Source organism: Dendrobates tinctorius, unplaced genomic scaffold (genome assembly GCF_039654945.1).
Source record: "Dendrobates tinctorius isolate UK_male_01 unplaced genomic scaffold, ASM3965494v1 ptg000449l, whole genome shotgun sequence".
NCBI classification, from domain to species: Eukaryota; Metazoa; Chordata; class Amphibia; order Anura; family Dendrobatidae; genus Dendrobates; species Dendrobates tinctorius.
Window position 1 is genome coordinate 1485656 of NW_027362111.1, and position 20418 is coordinate 1506073.

Sequence of the window (20418 nt, forward strand, 5' to 3'; positions counted from 1 at the left end):
GACCACAAAATTAAAACGCGTGAAAAACAAGGCCCACCTAGCCTGTCTAGGATTCAAGCGTTTGGCTGATTCAAGATAAATCAAATTCTTGTGGTCGGTGAGGACCACGACTTGATGTCTAGCTCGCTCCAACCAATGTCTCCACTCTTCAAATGCCCATTTCATTGCCAACAATTCCCGATTCCCCACGTCATAGTTACGTTCAGATGGGGAGAATTTTTGAGAAAAGAAGGCACAGGGATTCATCTTAGAAGTCACCGAATCTCTTTGGGACAAAACGACTCCTGCACCAACCTAGAAGCATCTACCTCCACCTGAAATGGGAGTGAGGCATCAGGTTGCTGTAGAACCGGAGCAGAAGTGAATCTAAGCTTAAGCTCCTGAAATGCTGAGATAGCCTCTGGAGACCAATTCACCACATCAGCGCCCTTTTTGGTCAAATCAGTCAGTGGTTTAACAATACCAGAAACCCAAAAACTTCTGGAGAGCCTTCAAAGAAGTGGGCTGAACCCAATCATAAATGGCCTGTACCTTGGCCGGGTCCATTTCAATAGCCGACGGGGACAAAATGAATCTCAAAAATGAAATCCTCTGTACCCCAAAAAGGCATTTCAATCCCTTAACATAGAGAGAATTCTCCCTCAAAATTCCGGAACAAAGTCTGAACATGTTCCACATGAGAGTCCCAATCACTGGAAAAGATCAAAATATCATCCAGATAAATGATCAAAAACTTATCCACAAAGTCCCAGAAAATATCATTCATAAAGGACTGGAAGACAGAAGGGGCATTAGTGAGCCCAAAAGGCATCTGTCATGCTCGCTATGTCTGCTATGCTGCAAGATCCCTGAAGCAGTGTGCACGCGCACCTCATGTTATGCTGTAAGATCCCCGGAGCAGTGTGCACGTGCACCTCATGTCTGCTATGCTACAAGATCCCTGGAGCAGTGTGTCTGCGCACCTCATGACTGCTGTGATGCGTGACTCCTGGAGCAGTGTGTATGCGCATGCGTACCTGAAGGCTGCACGCCGTTGCTGTGTGCGCGCCCGTCTCTGCTCTGCCTGCTGTGGTTGTCTCTGTGGTCCTGCCCCTGATCATGTGACCTTTCCTATGTTCCAGCACTGTCTGACCCAGCTAACCTCTCAGTGTTTCTGGAGCCCCTGATCATGGGACCTTCTCTATGGTCCAGCCCAGTCTGATCTAGCAATGCTCTCTATGACCCTGGAGGATCTGAACCCGAAGTCCTTCCCTGGCCCTGACCCGGAAGTGCAGGTGCTATGCAGCTGTATCAGACCGCCCCTTCCAATGGTCTGGGCCTGAGTATCGTGTTGCTTCCCTGCATGGCTGCTTGGCCTGCTCGGGCGCTCCCTGTATTCTGTGCCCCTGCACTCTGCCCTGTAGTGCTTCTCTGCACACACTCTGTGCTTGTATTCTGCCTCTTGTCTCGTTCCATGTCTTGAGTTGTCTTTTGTGCCATGTTTTGTCTCTGCTATCCTTGGACTTGTAGTACTTCCTATGTTCTCTGCCTTTGCCTGTTTTCGCCATGTCTTGTCCTTGCTATGCTTTGCCTTGTAGTACTTCCTTTGTTCTCTGCCTTGCCTGTTTCACCATGTGTGGCCCTTGCTATTCTGAGCCTTGTAGTACTTCCACGTTCTCTGTCTCTGCCAGGTTTTCCATACTCTGTCTTATGGTGCTCTCTTGCACATTTCCATGTCTAGTCTCAAGGTTCTGCCTTGACCCGGCTCTGGGCTTCGGCCTACGCTCCGCTGCTAGACTCTGTCCTATCGTGCTCTCTAGCACATTTCATGGCTAGTCTCAAGGTTCTCCCTTGACCCGGCTCTGGGCTTCGGCCTACGCTCTGCTGCTAGTCCTTTACTCTCTCGGACCCCGCTCTGTGCTTCTGCCTACGTTTCGCTCCTTGTTCCGTACATTGTCTAGTTTTGCCTTGTTTCTTGCCTTGCCTTGATTCTTCGTGTGCCCTTTGCATGCGCCTGGCCTTCCTAGCCTCCTGTCTGTGCCTCAGCCGTGCCAGCCTGCTTGTGCCTCAGCCGTGCTCGTCGGCCAGTGATAGCTGTGTCGCCTGTTATGCCTCAGCCGGGTTCGCCTCAGTCTTGCCCGTCTGTCTGTGCCTCAGCCTGACCAGCTAGCCAGTGCCCCAGCCGTGCTCTCTGTGCTTCCTTGCACCCACGCTGTCACTGCACTGTGCTTTGTGTGCTTCTCTAATAGCACGCGCAGGCCCTAGCCTGCCCCTTGGCATACCTCCCCGTGCTTCTGTAAAAGTACGCGCAGGTCTTGCCATGTACCTTGTCGTGCCCTCTTGCATGCACAGGCCCTAGCCTGTACCCTGGCATGCCTCCTAGCATGCGCAGGCCCTTGCCTTAGCCTGTACCTTGGCGTGTCTCTTAGCACGCACCGTGACTTGAACCTGACCCTGGCGTGCCCCTCTGCACGCGCAGGACCTTGCCTTGAACCCTGACCATGGCGTGTCCCTCGGCACGCGCAGGACCTTGCCTTGAACCCTGACCCTGGCGTGTCCCTCGGCACGCGCAGGACCTTGCCTTGGACCTTGAACCCTGGCGTGTCCCTACACACGCACCATGTCTTGTACTTTGAACTTTGAACCGTGGTGTGTCCCCTACACACGCACCGTGTTTTGCACTTTGAACCTGGCATGTCCCCTAGACACGCACCTTGCCCTGGACCCTGGTGTGCCCCTAGCACGCACCCTGCCTGGAACCTAGCCTTGGACCTTGGTGTGTTCCCTAACACGCACCATGTCTGGAGATCTGTCGTGCCTCCTTGCCTGAACCCTGGTTTGCCTGCCGGATGCCCGGAACCTGCTGATTGCTGCCAGAGATTGTAAGCCTAATGTCCGGAGCTGATGTTCGCAGCCTGATGCCCTGATCCTGTCGATCGTTGCCAGTTGTCCGGAGTCTGATGCCATTGAGCCCTTGCCTGTACCCAGGCGTGCCACCTGGCACGTACCATGCCAGGGACCTTGGCGTGCCCTCACATGCACCTTGCTGCGTTTTCCCTGTTATCACATCTTGCACCTGATGTAACCTTGAGTTTGCCTTAATGAAGATACCTTTGAATTCACATCCTGTCTTGTCTTGTTTCCTGCACGTCCTTTGTCGTCAAACACTCGTTCTTAGTGTCTACCTGAGCCGGACGTTTGGTTCCAGCAGTCGTGGTGGTTCACCCCCTTGGTCTTGCCCCTGACACTCCCTGTATAGGGGGTGGTTCCTCACAAGGTCAGCTTGCCCTAGGTGGGTGGGTGCCACGACCCAGAGGGTCCACTCTAAAGAAAAAGTCGACTCAGCTGAAACTGACTCGTCAGAGAATACTCAGACCATGGCCTCCGCTGGTACCTCGGCCACTGTTCTGATGAAGAGTCAGACCCGGCCCATGCCCTCCGAACTCGCTTGGAAAATTGTGGTAGCCAGAGAAAGAAGACTTCCTTGTCTACTCGCAGTCCTCCCCACTGGATCCCCATGTCTTCCTCTGCAGCTCCTGTATCTTGACCGGTGCAGGTGTCCGTTTCACGATAGCGGATCAACGTTGTCAGGAGTGGCTTGTACTGAAACTCTGGATTCCACCAAAGAATTTTTTTTCCAGCCCCGGGGGGCTTAAGGAGGAGGGTACAGTCATGCCCGCTATGTCTGCTATGCTGCAAGATCCCTGGAGCAGTGTGCACGCGCACCTCATGTCTGCTATGCCGCAAGATCCCTGGAGTAGTGTGCATGCGCACCTCATGTCCGTTATGCTGCAAGATCCCTGGAGCAGTGTGCACGCGCACCTCATGTCTGCTATGTTGCAAGATCCCTGGAGAAGTGTGCCTGCGCTCCTTATGACTGCTGTGCTGCGTGACTCCTGGAGCAGTGTGTATGCGCACGCGTACCTCATGGCTGCACGCCGTTGCTGTGTGCGCGCCCGTCTCTGCTCTGCCTGCTGTGGTTGTCTCTGTGGTCCTGCCCCTGATCATGTGACCTTTCCTATGTTCCAGCACTGTTTGACCCAGCTAACCTCTCAGTGTTTCTGGAGCCCCTGATCATGGGACCTTCTCTATGGTCCAGCCCAGTCTGATCTAGCAATGCTCTCTATGACCCTGGAGGAACTGAACCGGAAGTCCTTCCCTGGTCCTGACCCGGAAGTGCTTGTGCTATGGTGCTATATCAGACCGCCCCTTCCAATGGTCTGGGCCTGAATATCGTGTTGCTTCCCTGTGTGGCTGCTTGGCCTGCTCGGTCGCTCCCTGTATTCCGTGCCCCTGCACTCTGCCCTGTAGTGCTTCTCTGCACACGCTCTGTGATTGCATTCTTCCTCTTGTCTCGTTCCATGTCTTGTGTTGTCGTTTGTGCCATGTTTTGTCTCTGCTATCCTTGGCCTTGTAGTACTTCCTATGTTCTCTGCCTTTGCCTGTTTTCGCCATGTCTTGTCCTTGCTATGCTTTGCCTTGTAGTACTTCCTTTGTTCTCTGCCTTGCCTGTTTCGCCATGTCTGGCCCTTGCTATTCTGAGCCTTGTAGTACTTCCACGTTCTCTGTCTCTGCCAGGTTTTCCATACTCTGTCTTATGGTGCTCTCTTGCACATTCCATGTCTAGTCTCAAGGTTCTCCCTTGACCCTGCTCTGGGCTTCGGCCTACGCTCTGCTGCTAGTCCTTTACTCTCTCGAACCCCGCTCTGTGCTTCTGCCTACGTTTCGCTCCTTGTTCCGTACATTGTCTAGTTTTGCCTTGTTTCTTGCCTTGCCTTGATTCTTCGTGTGCCCTTTGCATGCGCCTGGCCTTCCTAGCCTCCTGTCTGTGCCTCAGCCGTGCCCGCCTGCTTGTGCCTCAGCCGTGCTCGTCGGCCAGTGATAGCTGTGTCGCCTGTTATGCCTCAGCCGGGTTCGCCTCAGTCTTGCCAGTCTGTCTGTGCCTCAGCCTGACCAGCTAGCCAGTGCCCCAGCCGTGCTCTCTGTGCTTCCTTGCACCCACGCTGTCTCTGCACTGTGCTTTGCGTGCTTCTCTAATAGCACGCGCAGGCCCTAGCCTGCCCCTTGGCATACCTCCCCGTGCTTCTGTAAAAGTACACGCAGGTCTTGCCATGTACCTTGTCGTGCCCTCTTGCACGCACAGGCCCTAGCCTGTACCCTGGCATGCCTCCTAGCATGCGCAGGCCCTTGCCTTAGCCTGTACCTTGGCGTGTCTCTTAGCACGCACCCTGACTTGAACCTGACCCTGACGTGCCCCTCTGCACGCGCAGGACCTTGCCTTGATCCCTGACCCTGGCGTGTCCCTCGGCACGCGCAGGACCTTGCCTTGAACCCTGACCCTGGCATGTCCCTCGGCATGTGCAGGACCTTGCCTTGGACCTTGAACCCTGGCGTGTCCCTACACACGCACCATGTCTTGTACTTTGAACTTTGAACCCTGGTGTGTCCCCTACACGCACCGTATTTTGTACTTTGAACCTGGCGTGTCCCCTACACACGCTCCTTGCCCTGGACCCTTGTGTGCCCCTAGCACGCACCCTGCCTGGAACCTTGCCTTGGACCTTGGCATGTTCCCTAACACGCACCATGTCTGGAGATCTGTCGTGCCTCCTTGCCTGAACCCTGGTTTGCCTGCTGGATGCCCCGAACCTGACGATCGCTGCCAGAGATTGTAAGCCTGATGACTGCGGTCTGATGTCCGGAGCTGATGTCCGCAGCCGGATGCCCTGATCCTGACGATCGTTGCCAGTTGTCCGATGCCATTGAGCCCTTGCCTGTACCCAGGCGTGCCTCCTGGCACGTACCATGCCATGGACCTTGGCGTGCCCTCGCACGCACCTTGCTGCGTTTTCCCTGTTATCACATCTTGCACCTGATGTAACCTTGAGTTTGCCTTAGTGAAGATACCTTTGAATTCACGTCCTGTCTTGTCTTGTTTCCTGCACGTCCTTTGTCATCAAACACTCGTTCTTAGTGTCTACCTGAGCCGGACGTTTGGTTCCAGCAGTCGTGGTGGTTCACCCCCTTGGTCTTGCCCCTGACACTCCCTGTACAGGGGGTGGTTCCTCACAAGGTCAGCTCGCCCTAGGTGGGTGGGTGCCACGACCCAGAGGGTCCACTCTAAAGAAAAAGTCGACTCAGCTGATGCTGACTCGTCACAGAATCACCAGGTACTCAAAATGTCCCTCCGGAGTATTAAACGCCGTCTTCCATTCATCCCCGTGCTTGATGCGAATAAGATTATACGCCCCCTGAGGTCAAGCTTGTTAAACCAACAGGCACTTTTAACTCTGGAGAATAAATCAGACATCAGAGGTAACGGGTACTGATATTTAACAGTGATTTTGTTAACCTCTTCCCGACCTGTGACACAGCGTATGCGTCATGAAAGTCCGTGCCAATCTGACTCATGACGCATATGCTGTGTCATGACTTCAAAGCCCCCCTGCGGGTCGGGTGACCAGGGTCATGGAAAGGTCACCTGACCCGCAGTGACAGGACCCTTTGTGCTTCACCACAGGGGGGGTGGTTAGCCCCCCCGAGCCTACGAACGCTCTGATTGGCTGTTGAAAGTGAAACAGCCAATCAGAGCAATAGTAATATTTCATCAATGAAAATTGATGAACTATTACAATCCAGCCATGGCCGATGCTGAAATAGCATCGGACATGGCTGGAGACACTAAGTTAATCTCCCCGCAGACTGACGGTGGCGATCGGCCGCTGCTGTCACAATGTGCCCCCCTCCCCCTTTCCTCCGCTCCCCCCCACCTTCCGCTCCCCCCCACGAGACCCACTAACCCCCCTGGCCGTCCCGGGGTCCCGCCGCCCCGGTCCATGGGTGCCGCCATCTTGGAAAATGGGCGCTTATTTTGATCACTGTGATAAACTCTCACAGTGATCAAAATTTTAAAAAAAGTAAATCACCGCCCCCTTATCACCCCCCATAGTGAAAAATAATAAAATATTTTTATTTTTCAATTAGGGTTAGAAATAGGGTTAGGTGTTATGATTGAGTCACCGAGGAGGAAAAACAAGCTAAGCCACAGAAAACCAGAGAGGTTGGTAACTAAGCGGATTGCAGACCCCAAAGCAATAGACAGCCCCCAAACATGTATTGTCGGTGAGACAAGATTGAAAACACAAACACAGATAGAAAAATAGGCTGAGCAAACGATGGGGCCCACACTAACTAGAAAGGACAGGAAAGGAAAGATGATGTCTGCAATCAAGCACAAAACCCTGCCAAAAAATGTCCAACACTTTCTGATAACAAAAACCCTGAAGTCGCTAGACTTCAAATCCCTATATCAGCACTCTGGTATATTCTGAAGACAGAGCAAGGAAAAGACCAATCTGATCAGGGACAAAAAGCAAACTGGCATAAACAGAGACATAAGAATGGAAATTCAGCACAGCCCCAGCAGGGGCTGGCTGACCACAAAAACTGAGCAAACCAGACCAAATCTCATGTGAAAAAACAGCAGAGCACACTTAGCTTGAGAAGGCAGGAACAGAACAGGAAACCAGAACCTCAGGGCAGGAAAAAATCACCAGCACAAAATTAGGGAGTTGGCTGTCTTAAATCCAGTCAGAGACTCCTGATGTCCACTCACAGTCCTCCTCCTCAGGTGGCAGGTCTCTGCCATTTAGATCAGCTTCATTACCTACTGTCACCACTAGAGGGAGCACGGATGGAGAACTCACGACTCCTCTGTCAACACAGCCAGCTCCACCACCCTCACCAGAAGCCAGAGGTAAACCAGAAAATGAGTTCACAACAGTTAGGGTTAGAAATAGGGCTAGGGTTAGGGCTAGGGTTAAGATTAGGGTTAGGGGTGGGTTGGGATTAGGGTTAGGTTTGTGATTGGGATTAGAGTTGGGATTAGGGTTAGGGGTGTGTTGGGGTTGTGATTAGGGTTGGGATTAGGGTTAGGGGTGTGTTGGGGTTAGGGTTGTGGTTAGGGTTATGATTAGGGTTGAGATTAGAGTTAGGGATGTGTTGGGGTTAGGATTGGAGTTAGAATTGAGGGGTTTCCACTGTTTAGACACATCAGGGGGTCTCCAAACACGACATGGCGCCACCATTTATTACAGCCAATTTTGTGTTCAAAAAGTCGAATAGTGCTGCCTCCATTCCGAGCCCCGACGTGTGCCCAAACAGTGGTTTACCCCCACATATGGGGTATCAGTGTACTCAGGAAAAATTGCACAACAACTTTGGGGGTCTATTTTCTCCTGTTACCCTTGGGAAAATTAAAAATTGGGGGCTAAAAAAATAATTTTTGTGGAGAAAAAAATTATTTTTTATTTTCACGGCTCTGCGTTATAAACTTCTGTGAAGCACTTGGGGGTTCAACGTGCTCACCACACACCGAGATTAGTTCCTTGGGTGGTCTAATTTCCAAAATGGGGTCACTTGTGGGAGGGTTCCACTGTTTAGGTACATCAGGGGCTCTGCAAACGTAACATGACGCCCGCAGATCATTTCATCAAGTCGACATTTCAAAACGTCACTACTTCCCTTCCAAGCCCCAACGTGTGCCCAAACAGTGGTCGCCCCCCCACAAATGGGATACCTGCGTACTCAGGACAAACTGGACAAGAACTTTTGGGGTCCAATTTATCCTGTTACCCTTGTGAAAGTAAAAAATAGTGGGTTAAATATAATTTTTTGAGGGAAATTTTTTTTTTTATTTTCACGGTTCTGCGTCATAAACTTCTGTGAAGCACTTGGGGGTTCAGTGTGCTCACCACACATCTGGATAAGCTCCTTAGGGGGTCTAGTTTCCAAAATGGGGTCATTTATGGGGGAGCTCCAAAGTTTAGGCACACAGGGGCTTTCCAAGCATGACATGGTGTCCGCTAACGACTGGAGCTAATTTTCCATTCAAAAAGTCAAATGGCGCTCCTTCCCTTCCGGGCCCTGTCGTGAGCCCAAACAGTGGTTTATGACCATATATGAGGTATCAGCGCACTCAGGAGAAATTGCCCAACAAATTTTAGGATCCATTTTATCCTGTTGCCCATGTGAAAATGAAAAGACTGAGGCTAAAAGAACATTTTTGTGAAAAAAAATTACTTTTTTTTTTTTTACGGATCATTTGTGAAGCACCTGGGGGTTCAAATTGCTCATTATGGATCTAGATAAGTTCCTTGGAGGGTCTAGTTTCCAAAATGGGGTCACTTGTGGGGGAGCTCCAATGTTTAGGCACACAGGGGCTCTCCAAAAACGACATGGCAACCGCTAAATATTCCAGCATATTTTCCATTCAAAAAGTCAAATGGCGCTCCTTCCCTTCTGAGCCCTGCCGTGCACCCAAACAGCGGTTTATGACCACATATGAGGTATCGATGTACTCAGGAGAAATTGTCCAACAAATTGTAGGATCCATTTTATCCTGTTACCCATGTGAAAATGAAAAAATTGATGCTAAAAGAAAATTTTTGTTGAAAAAATTAAAATGTCCCTTTTTTCCTTCCACGTTGCTTTACTTCCTGTGAAACACCTGAAGGGTTAATAATCTTCTTGAATGTAGTTTTGAGTAGCTTGAGGGGTGCAGTTTTTAGAATGGTGTCAATGTTGGGTATTTTCTGCCATATAGACCCCTTAAAGTGACTTCAAATGTAAGGTGGTCCCTAAAAAAATGTTTTTGTAAGTTTTGCAGTAAAAATGAGAAATCACTGGTCAACTTTTAACCCTTATAACTTCCTAACAAAAAAAAAATTTGTTTCCAAAATTGTGCTGATGTAAAGTAGACATGTGGGAAATGTTATTTAGTTACTATTTTTTGTCATATACTTCTCTGGTTTAACAGAATAAAAATTCAAAATTTGAAAATTTTCACCAAATTTCCGTTTTTTCACAAATAAACGCAAAAATTATCGACCTAAATTTACCACTAACATGAAGCCCAATATGTCACGAAAAAACATTCTCAGAATCGCTAGGGTGCGTTGAAGCATTCCTGAGTTATTACCTCATAAAAGGACAGGTGGAGAAAACAGATTTCCAAAGGAATAGGCGTCCGCAGCGGTATCATGGGAAAACCACAACGTTTAGCAAGGTCCAAATCCATCAGATTCAAAGATGCTCCTGAATCTACAAAAGACTTAGCGGAAAATGTAGACAAGGAGCAGATTAGGGTAATCGCCAAAAGGAACTTAGGTTGTACACTGCCCACTGCAAATGTGTGTGCAAAACGTTTCTCTCATTTAGGGCAGACAGAAATAGTATGAGAGGCGTCTCCACAGAAAAAAACACAGCTTCTTACGCCTTCTAAACTCCCGACGTTGCGCCCTAGACAAAACCCCATCACATTGCATAGGTTCAGAAGTTCGTTTGAAAGGTGGCAGCGCCTCTTGTGTAGTTTTACGTTCACGTAAACGCCGATCAACTTGAATGGCCAATGACATAGAATCATGCAAAACAAGCCACGGAGACACCATCACGTTTCTCAACACAAGCATTGACTAGCCAGGTCTTTCCCCGGGAAGGAACGACCACGGGAAGGGCAGTCTCCAATGAAAGAAACCACCTATGCCAAAACATGGTATCCATCCACAGACAGCTGTTTCGGGGTATTGCCCCTCATCAGTTTTTGCATATTTCCCATAAGGGATGGGGGCATTGCTCTAGAATCACTGAGTTGAGAAACATGTGATGATGTCTCCGCAGTATTGGATGTTGATCTCCATGAGTTCATTCATCCTCATTTTTCACAATGACATAGAATCGTCTAGACCAGAGGGAACAGGAAATCCCACCATAACATCTTTTACGGTTTCTGCCAAACCCTTCCGAAAGAGAGCTGCTAAGGCACCATCATTCCATGTAGTAAGGACCGCCCACTTTTGGAAATTTTTACAGTATAACTCTGCAGAATCCTTACCCTGGTTCAATGCCAATAAGGTTTTCTCAGCTTGATCAATAGCATTAGGTTCATCATACAACCCCAAGGCTTGAAAAAATGCATCCACATTAGTCAGAATATGATCTCCGGGTGTCAAAGAAAACGCCCAATCCTGGGGATCACCGCGCAGCAAGGAGATGACAATTTTAACCTGCTGCACAGAGCTCCCCGATGAGTTAGGTTTCAAAGCAAAAAATAGTTTACAATTATTCTTAAAATTCAAAAATTTAGACCGATCCCCAGAAAACACATCAGGAGTAGGGATTTTTGGTTCAACAGCATGTGATTGAGCGAGATAGGCGGGAATTCCCCGCACTTCAGCAGCGAGCTGCTCAACACGATCAGACAATTGCTTAGTCTCCATTTAGACAAAAAATCCTCCTACGGCCCCAGAGAAAGAGGAAAAAATATATGAAAAAAAAATTCTAACACTTTTTTTTTATTTTTTAAATTCCTTCCTGCTTTTGAGTACCCTAGAGTCTACAGATAGGCTGGTGATTCTGTTATGATTGGGTCACCGAGGAGGACAGCAGGCCCAGGCTAAGCCACAGAAAACCAGAGAGGTTGGTAACTAAGCGGATTGCAGACCCCTGATCCTATCCACACAACTAGCAGTAGCCGTGGAGCGTACCTACGATGATCCTAGATGCCTCGGCACAGCCAGAGAGCTAACTAAGCCTAAAGCAAGGAAGGGGAACTCTAAACTGCCCAGGAGCAGACCCCAAAGGAATAGATAGCCCCCAAACATATATTGTTGGTGAGACAAGATGAAAACACAAACGCAGGCAGATAAATAGACTGAGCAAACGATGGGGCCCACACTGACTAGACAGGACAGGAAAGGAAAGACACTGTCTGCAATCATGGAAAAAACCCTGCAAAAAGTCCAACACATCTGATGCACAAAAACACTGAAGTTGCACGACTTCTCCCCCACTATATCAGCACTCTGGTATATTCTGAAAGCAGAGCAAAAAGAGACCAATATAAAAGGGGACAAAACAAACTGGCACATGCAGTAACATATGGGCGGTGATTCAGCACAGCCCCAGCCGGAGCTAGCTGACCCGCACAAAGCAGAGATAAACAAAACCAGATCAAATGCAAACAGAATAGCAAATGAACCGCTTAGCTGAACTTGTAGGGAAAGAGCAGGAGACCTCAGGAGGCACAGGAAGAAAATCACCAGCAGGGATAGAAGGAGTCAGCTGTCTTAAATCCAAATCAGAAACCCCAGATCTCCAATCGTCTTCCTCATCATCAGGTGGCAAGCCTCTGTCAATCAGATCAGCCCCACTACCTCCAGCAACCACCAGAGGGAGCCCAGAAAGAGAACTCTCAATCTGACCAGCTCCACTATCTTCAGTAATCACCAGAGGGAAGCCATAGAGAGAATTCACAACACACTCCCCCCATATATTATCACACGTGTAATACAAACACCCCTTCGTGTAAGTTCACATATGTAATACACACACTCCTCCGTGTAATATCACACGTGTAAAACACACGTACCCCGTGTAATATACATTTGTCTAATATCATACATTTATTACAGACACTCCGCCATGCCATATCACACGTATAATACAGACACTTCCCCAGTGTAATATCACACGTGTAATATAGACACTCCTCCATGTAATATCACATGTGTACTACAGACACTTCTCCATGTAATATCACACATGTAATACAGATTCACTCCCCGTCTAATATCACACGTGTAATACAGACACTCCCCATGTAATATCACCAGTGTAATACAGAAACTCACTCAGTGTAATATCACTCATGCAATCCAGACATTCATTCCATGTAATATCACACGTGTAATACAGACACTTCCCGTGTAATATCACAGGTGTAATACAGACATTCCCTCCGTGTAATATCACATGTGTAATACAGACACTCCCTCCGTGTAATATCACATGTGTAATACAGACATTCCTCCTGTGCAATATCACTACAGACACTCCCTCCATGTAATACAGGCACTCCCCGTGTAATATCACACGTGTAATACAGACACTCCTGTGCAATATCACATGTGTAATACAGACACTCCCACCATGTAATATCACATGTGTAATACAGACACTCCCTCCATGTAATATCACATGTGTAATACAGACACTCCTGCTGTGCAATATCACACGTGTAATACAGACACTCCCTCCGGTGTAATATCACACGTATAATACAGACACTCCCTCCATGTAATATCACATATGTAATACAGACACTCCCTCCATGTAATATCACACGTGTAATAGACACTCCCTCCATGTAATACAGACACTCCCTCCGCGTAATATCACAGTGTAATACAGACACTCCCACCGTGTAATATCATATGTGTAATACAGACACTCCCTCCGGTGTAATATCACACGTATAATACAGACACTCCCTCCATGTAATATCACATATGTAATACAGACACTCCCTCCATGTAATATCACACGTGTAATACAGACACTCCCTCCATGTAATACAGACACTCCCTCCGTGTAATATCACACGTGTAATACAGACACTCCCTCCATGTAATAGACACTCCCTCCGTGTAATATCACATATGTAATACATACATTCCCACCATGTAATATCACATGTGTAATACAGACACTCCCTCCATGTAATATCACATGTGTAATACAGACACTCCTGCTGTGCAATATCACACGTGTAATACAGACACTCCCTCCGGTGTAATATCACACGTATAATACAGACACTCCCTCCATGTAATATCACATATGTAATACAGACACTCCCTCCATGTAATATCACACGTGTAATACAGACACTCCCTCCATGTAATACAGACACTCCCTCCGTGTAATATCACAGTGTAATACAGACACTCCCACCATGTAATATCATATGTGTAATACAGACACTCCCTCCAGTGTAATATCACACGTATAATACAGACACTCCCTCCATGTAATATCACATATGTAATACAGACACTCCCTCCATGTAATATCACACGTGTAATACAGACACTCCCTCCATGTAATACAGACACTCCCTCCGTGTAATATCACATGTGTAATACAGACACTCCCTCCATGTAATAGACACTCCCTCCGTGTAATATCACATATGTAATACATTCATTCCCTCCATGTAATACAGACACTCCCTCCGTGTAATATCACACATGTAATACAGACACTCCCTCCGTGTAATACAGACTCTCCCTCCGAGTAATATCACACGTGTAATAGAGACACTCCCTCCGTGTAATATCACACGTGTAATAGAGACACTCCCTCCGTGTAATATCACACGTGTAATAGAGACACTCCCTCCGTGTAATATCACACGTAATACAGACACTCCCTCCATGCAATACAGACACTCCCCCTGTGTAATACAGACACTCCCCCTGTGTAATACAGACACTCCTCCTGTGCAATATCACATATGTAATACAGACACTCCCCTGTGTAATATCACACGTGTAATACATACACTCCCTCCATGTAATACAGACACTCCCTCCGTGTAATATCACACGTGTAATACAGACACTCCCTCCATGTAATACAGACTCTCCCTCCGTGTAATATCACATATGTAATGCAGACACTCCCCTGTGTAATATCACACGTGTAATACATACATTCCCACCATGTAATACAGACACTCCCTCCGTGTAATATCACACGTGTAATACAGACACTCCCTCCGTGTAATATCACACGTGTAATAGAGACACTCCCTCCGTGTAATATCACACGTGTAATAGAGACACTCCCTCCGTGTAATATCACACGTGTAATACAGACACTCCCTCCGTGTAATACAGACACTCCCTCCATGTAATACAGACACTCCCACCGTGTAATATCACATGTGTAATACAGACACTCCTCCTGTGCAATATCACATATGTAATACAGACACTCCCATGTGTAATATCACACGTGTAATACATACACTCCCTCCATGTAATACAGACACTCCCTCCATGTAATATCACACGTGTAATACAGACACTCCCTCCATGTAATGCAGACACTCCCTCCGTGTAATATCACATATGTAATACAGACACTCCCTCCATGTAATACAGACACTCCCTCTGTGAAATATCATACTTGTAATACAGACACTCCCTCCGGTGTAATATCACACGGGTAATACAGACACTCCCTCCATGTAATACAGGCACTCCCGTGTAATATCACACGTGTAATACAGACACTCCCTCCATGTAATACAGACGCTTCCTCCGTGAAATATCACACGTGTAATACAGACACTCCCTCCATGTAATACAGACACTCCCACCGTGTAATATCACATGTGTAATACAGACACTCCTCCTGTGCAATATCACAAGTGTAATACAGACACTCCCACTGTGTAATATCACATATGTAATACAGACAATACCCTGTGTAATATCACACGTGTAATACATACACTCCCTCCATGTAATACAGACACTCCCTCCGTGTAATATCAAATGTGTAATACAGACACTCCCTCCGTGTAATACAGACACTCCCTCCGTGTAATATCACACGTGTAATAGAGACACTCCCTCCGTGTAATATCACATGTGTAATACAGACACTCCCTCCATGTAATACAGACACTCCCTCTGTGTAATATCACACGTGTAATACAGACACTGCCTCCGGTGTAATATCACAAGTGTAATACAGACACTCCCTCCATGTAATATCACACGTGTAATACATACACTCCCTCCATGTAATACAGACACTCCCTCCGTGTAATATCACATGTGTAATACAGACACTCCCTCCGTGTAATACAGACACTCCCTCCGTGTAATATCACACGTGTAATAGAGACACTCCCTCCGTGTAATATCACATGTGTAATACAGACACTCCCTCCATGTAATACAGACACTCCCTCTGTGTAATATCACACGTGTAATACAGACACTGCCTCCGGTGTAATATCACACGTGTAATACAGACACTCCCTCCATGTAATATCACACGTGTAATACATACACTCCCTCCATGTAATACAGACACTCCCTCCGTGTAATATCACATGTGTAATACAGACACTCCCTCCGTGTAATACAGACACTCCCTCCGTGTAATATCACACGTGTAATAGAGACACTCCCTCCGTGTAATATCACATGTGTAATACAGACACTCCCTCCATGTAATACAGACACTCCCTCTGTGTAATATCACACGTGTAATACAGACACTGCCTCCGGTGTAATATCACACGTGTAATACAGACACTCCCTCCATGTAATATCACACGTGTAATACATACACTCCCTCCATGTAATACAGACACTCCTCCGTGTAATATCACACGTGTAATACAGACACTGCCTCCGGTGTAATATCACACGTGTAATACAGACACTCCCTCCGTGTAATATCACATGTGTAATACAGACACTCCCTCCGTGTAATACAGACACTCCCTCCGTGTAATATCACACGTGTAATAGAGACACTCCCTCCGTGTAATATCACATGTGTAATACAGACACTCCCTCCATGTAATACAGACACTCCCTCTGTGTAATATCACACGTGTAATACAGACACTCCCTCTGTGTAATATCACACGTGTAATAGAGACACTCCCTCCGTGTAATATCACATGTGTAATACAGACACTCCCTCCGTGTAATACAGACACTCCCTCTGTGTAATACAGACACTCCCTCCGTGTAATATCACACGTGTAATAGAGACACTCCCTCCGTGTAATACAGACACTCCCTCTGTGTAATACAGACACTCCCTCCGTGTAATATCACACGTGTAATACAGACACTCCCTCCGTGTAATACAGACACTCCCTCCGTGTAATACAGACACTCCCTCCGTGTAATATCACACGTGTAATAGACACTCCCTCCGTGTAATATCACATGTGTAATACAGACACTCCCTCCATGTAATACAGACACTCCCTCTGTGTAATATCACACGTGTAATACAGACACTCCCTCCGTGTAATATCACACGTGTAATAGAGACACTCCCTCCGTGTAATATCACATGTGTAATACAGACACTCCCTCCGTGTAATACAGACACTCCCTCTGTGTAATATCACACGTGTAATACAGACACTGCCTCCGGTGTAATATCACACGTGTAATACAGACACTCCCTCCATGTAATATCACACGTGTAATACATACACTCCCTCCATGTAATACAGACACTCCCTCCGTGTAATATCACACGTGTAATACAGACACTGCCTCCGGTGTAATATCACACGTGTAATACAGACACTCCCTCCATGTAATACAGACACTCCCTCCGTGTAATACAGACACTCCCTCCGTGTAATACAGACACTCCCTCCGTGTAATATCACACGTGTAATACAGACACTCCCTCCGTGTAATACAGACACTCCCTCCGTGTAATACAGACACTCCCTCCGTGTAATACAGACACTCCCTCCGTGTAATATCACACGTGTAATAGAGACACTCCCTCCGTGTAATATCACATGTGTAATACAGACACTCCCTCCATGTAATACAGACACTCCCTCTGTGTAATATCACACGTGTAATACAGACACTCCCTCCGTGTAATATCACACGTGTAATAGAGACACTCCCTCCGTGTAATATCACATGTGTAATACAGACACTCCCTCCGTGTAATACAGACACTCCCTCCGTGTAATACAGACACTGCCTCCGGTGTAATATCACACGTGTAATACAGACACTCCCTCCGTGTAATACAGACACTCCCTCCGTGTAATACAGACACTCCCTCCGTGTAATACAGACACTCCCTCCGTGTAATATCACACGTGTAATAGAGACACTCCCTCCGTGTAATATCACATGTGTAATACAGACACTCCCTCCATGTAATACAGACACTCCCTCTGTGTAATATCACACGTGTAATACAGACACTCCCTCCGTGTAATATCACACGTGTAATAGAGACACTCCCTCCGTGTAATATCACATGTGTAATACAGACACTCCCTCCGTGTAATACAGACACTCCCTCTGTGTAATATCACACGTGTAATACAGACACTGCCTCCGGTGTAATATCACACGTGTAATACAGACACTCCCTCCATGTAATATCACACGTGTAATACATACACTCCCTCCATGTAATACAGACACTCCCTCCGTGTAATATCACACGTGTAATACAGACACTGCCTCCGGTGTAATATCACACGTGTAATACAGACACTCCCTCCGTGCAATATCACACGTGTAATACAGACACTCCCACCATGTAATACAGGCACTCCCGTGTAATATCACACGTGCAGTAATGCTGGTGGTCTCGGACTGTAAGGCCCGTTAGCTCTCTGGAGGCTGATCAATCAGGGTTTGACTCCCATATGTTGTGTGATGTCTGGCTGTGACGTCACCCACCTTCATTCTCGCCTCCAGGAGGTTTGTAGAATGACAATCCTAGAGATATAATGGCTGCAATTTCCAGGATGATCAGTGTGACGTCCTGCAGCGCTTCCCATACTAGCTGTAAAAAAGTTTTTGGCTTCTTTGGAGGTATAAAGTTTTTTCCAAATACTTGTCTTCTCTTCTCTAGATCTGCTGCTGTGCCCGGCAGTCCTGGAGAGAAAGTAATGGAGGAGGATATTAAACGGACAGTGGACGGGTACATTATCCCAGCACATTATCCCATGGGCCATTGACAAGGGTTTCCCAAGACAAAATATTGTTATCCTTGGCTTCAAATAGGTCGTCAATTTCAGATTCATGATGGTCCAGTATGCCCATTTATGTTTGTAAAAACATGCAAAACACAAGCCGCCATCACATGTTTCTCAACGCAAGCAATGGATACCATGTTTTGGCATAGGTGGTTTCCTTCATTGGAGACTGCCCTTCCCGTGGTTGTTCCTTCCCGGGGAAAGACATGGCTAGTCATTGCTTGCGTTGAGAAACATGTGATGGTGTCTCCGCGGCTTGTGTTTTGCATGTTTTTGCATATTTCCCATAAGGGATGGGGGCAGTGCTCTAGAATCACTGCGTTGAGAAACGTGATGGTGTCTCCGCAGTGTCGGATGTTGATATCCATGAGTTCATTCATCCTCTTTTTTCACATTTATGTTTGTAGACCTCACACTGTGCCATGCGCCACTGCCTCTACAGCACCATGCACCACTTTCTACAGCGCTATGCACCACTGCCTCTGCAGTGACATGCACCACTACTTCTACAACATCACGAGCCATTGCCTATACAGCATCATGTACCACTGCCTCGACAGCACCATGTACTACTACATCTACAGCACCATGTGCCCCAGCCTCTACAGCATCATGCACCACTACTACATCTACAGCATCATGCACTACTACATCTACAGCACCATGCACCACTTTCTACAGCGCTATGCACCACTGCCTCTGCAGTGACATGCACCACTACTTCTACAACATCACGAGCCATTGCCTCTACAGCATCATGTACCACTGCCTCTACAGCATCATGCACCACTGCCTCTACAGCATCATGCACTACTACATCTACAGCATCATGTACCACTGCCTCTACAGCATCATGCACCACTACTTCTACAGCATCATGAGCCACTGCCTCTACAGCATCATGTACCACTGCCTCTACAGGATCATGCACCACTACTTCTACAGCATCATGCACCACTGCCTCTACAGCATCATGAGCCACTGCCTCTACAGCATCATGAGCCACTGCCTCTACAGCATCATGAGCCACTGCCTCTACAGCATCATGTACTACTACATCTACAGCACCATGTGCCCCAGCCTCTACAGCATCATGCACTACTACATCTACAGCATCATGTACCACTGCCTCTACAGCATCATGCACCACTACTTCTACAGCATCATGAGCCACTGCCTCTACAGCATCATGTACCACTGCCTCTACAGCATCATGTACCACTGCCTCTACAGCATCATGTACCACTGCCTCGACAGCATCATGTACCACTGCCTCTACAGCATCATGTACCACTGCCTCTACAGCATCATGCACCACTACATCTACAGCATCATGTACCACTGCCTCTACAGCATCATGCACCACTACTTCTACAGCATCATGAGCCACTGCCTCTACAGCATCATGTACCACTGCCTCTACAGGATCATGCACCACTACTTCTACAGCATCATGTACCACTGCCTCTACAGCATCATGAGCCACTGCCTCTACAGCATCATGAGCCACTGCCTCTACAGCATCATGAGCCACTGCCTCTACAGCATCATGTACTACTACATCTACAGCACCATGTGCCCCAGCCTCTACAGCATCATGCACTACTACATCTACAGCATCATGTACCACTGCCTCTACAGCATCATGCACCACTACTTCTACAGCATCATGAGCCACTGCCTCTACAGCATCATGTACCACTGCCTCTACAGCATCATGTACCACTGCCTCTACAGCATCATGTACCACTGCCTCGACAGCATCATGTACCACTGCCTCTACAGCATCATGTACCACTGCCTCTACAGCATCA

At 47.5% G+C, this 20418-nt stretch overlaps 1 protein-coding gene across 7 annotated transcripts in view; it reads right to left on the bottom strand.

Moving 5' to 3' along the window:
• ATP2B2 (ATPase plasma membrane Ca2+ transporting 2) overlaps positions 1–20418 on the bottom strand; it is a 660007-nt gene that overhangs the window by 398784 nt on the left and 240805 nt on the right. For all 7 annotated transcript variants that reach the window (XM_073564311.1, XM_073564307.1, XM_073564309.1 and 4 more), the window contains exon 5: positions 18306–18503. In XM_073564311.1, the coding sequence (XP_073420412.1) occupies positions 18306–18503 (198 nt within the window). The remainder of the gene's footprint in view (positions 1–18305; positions 18504–20418) is intronic.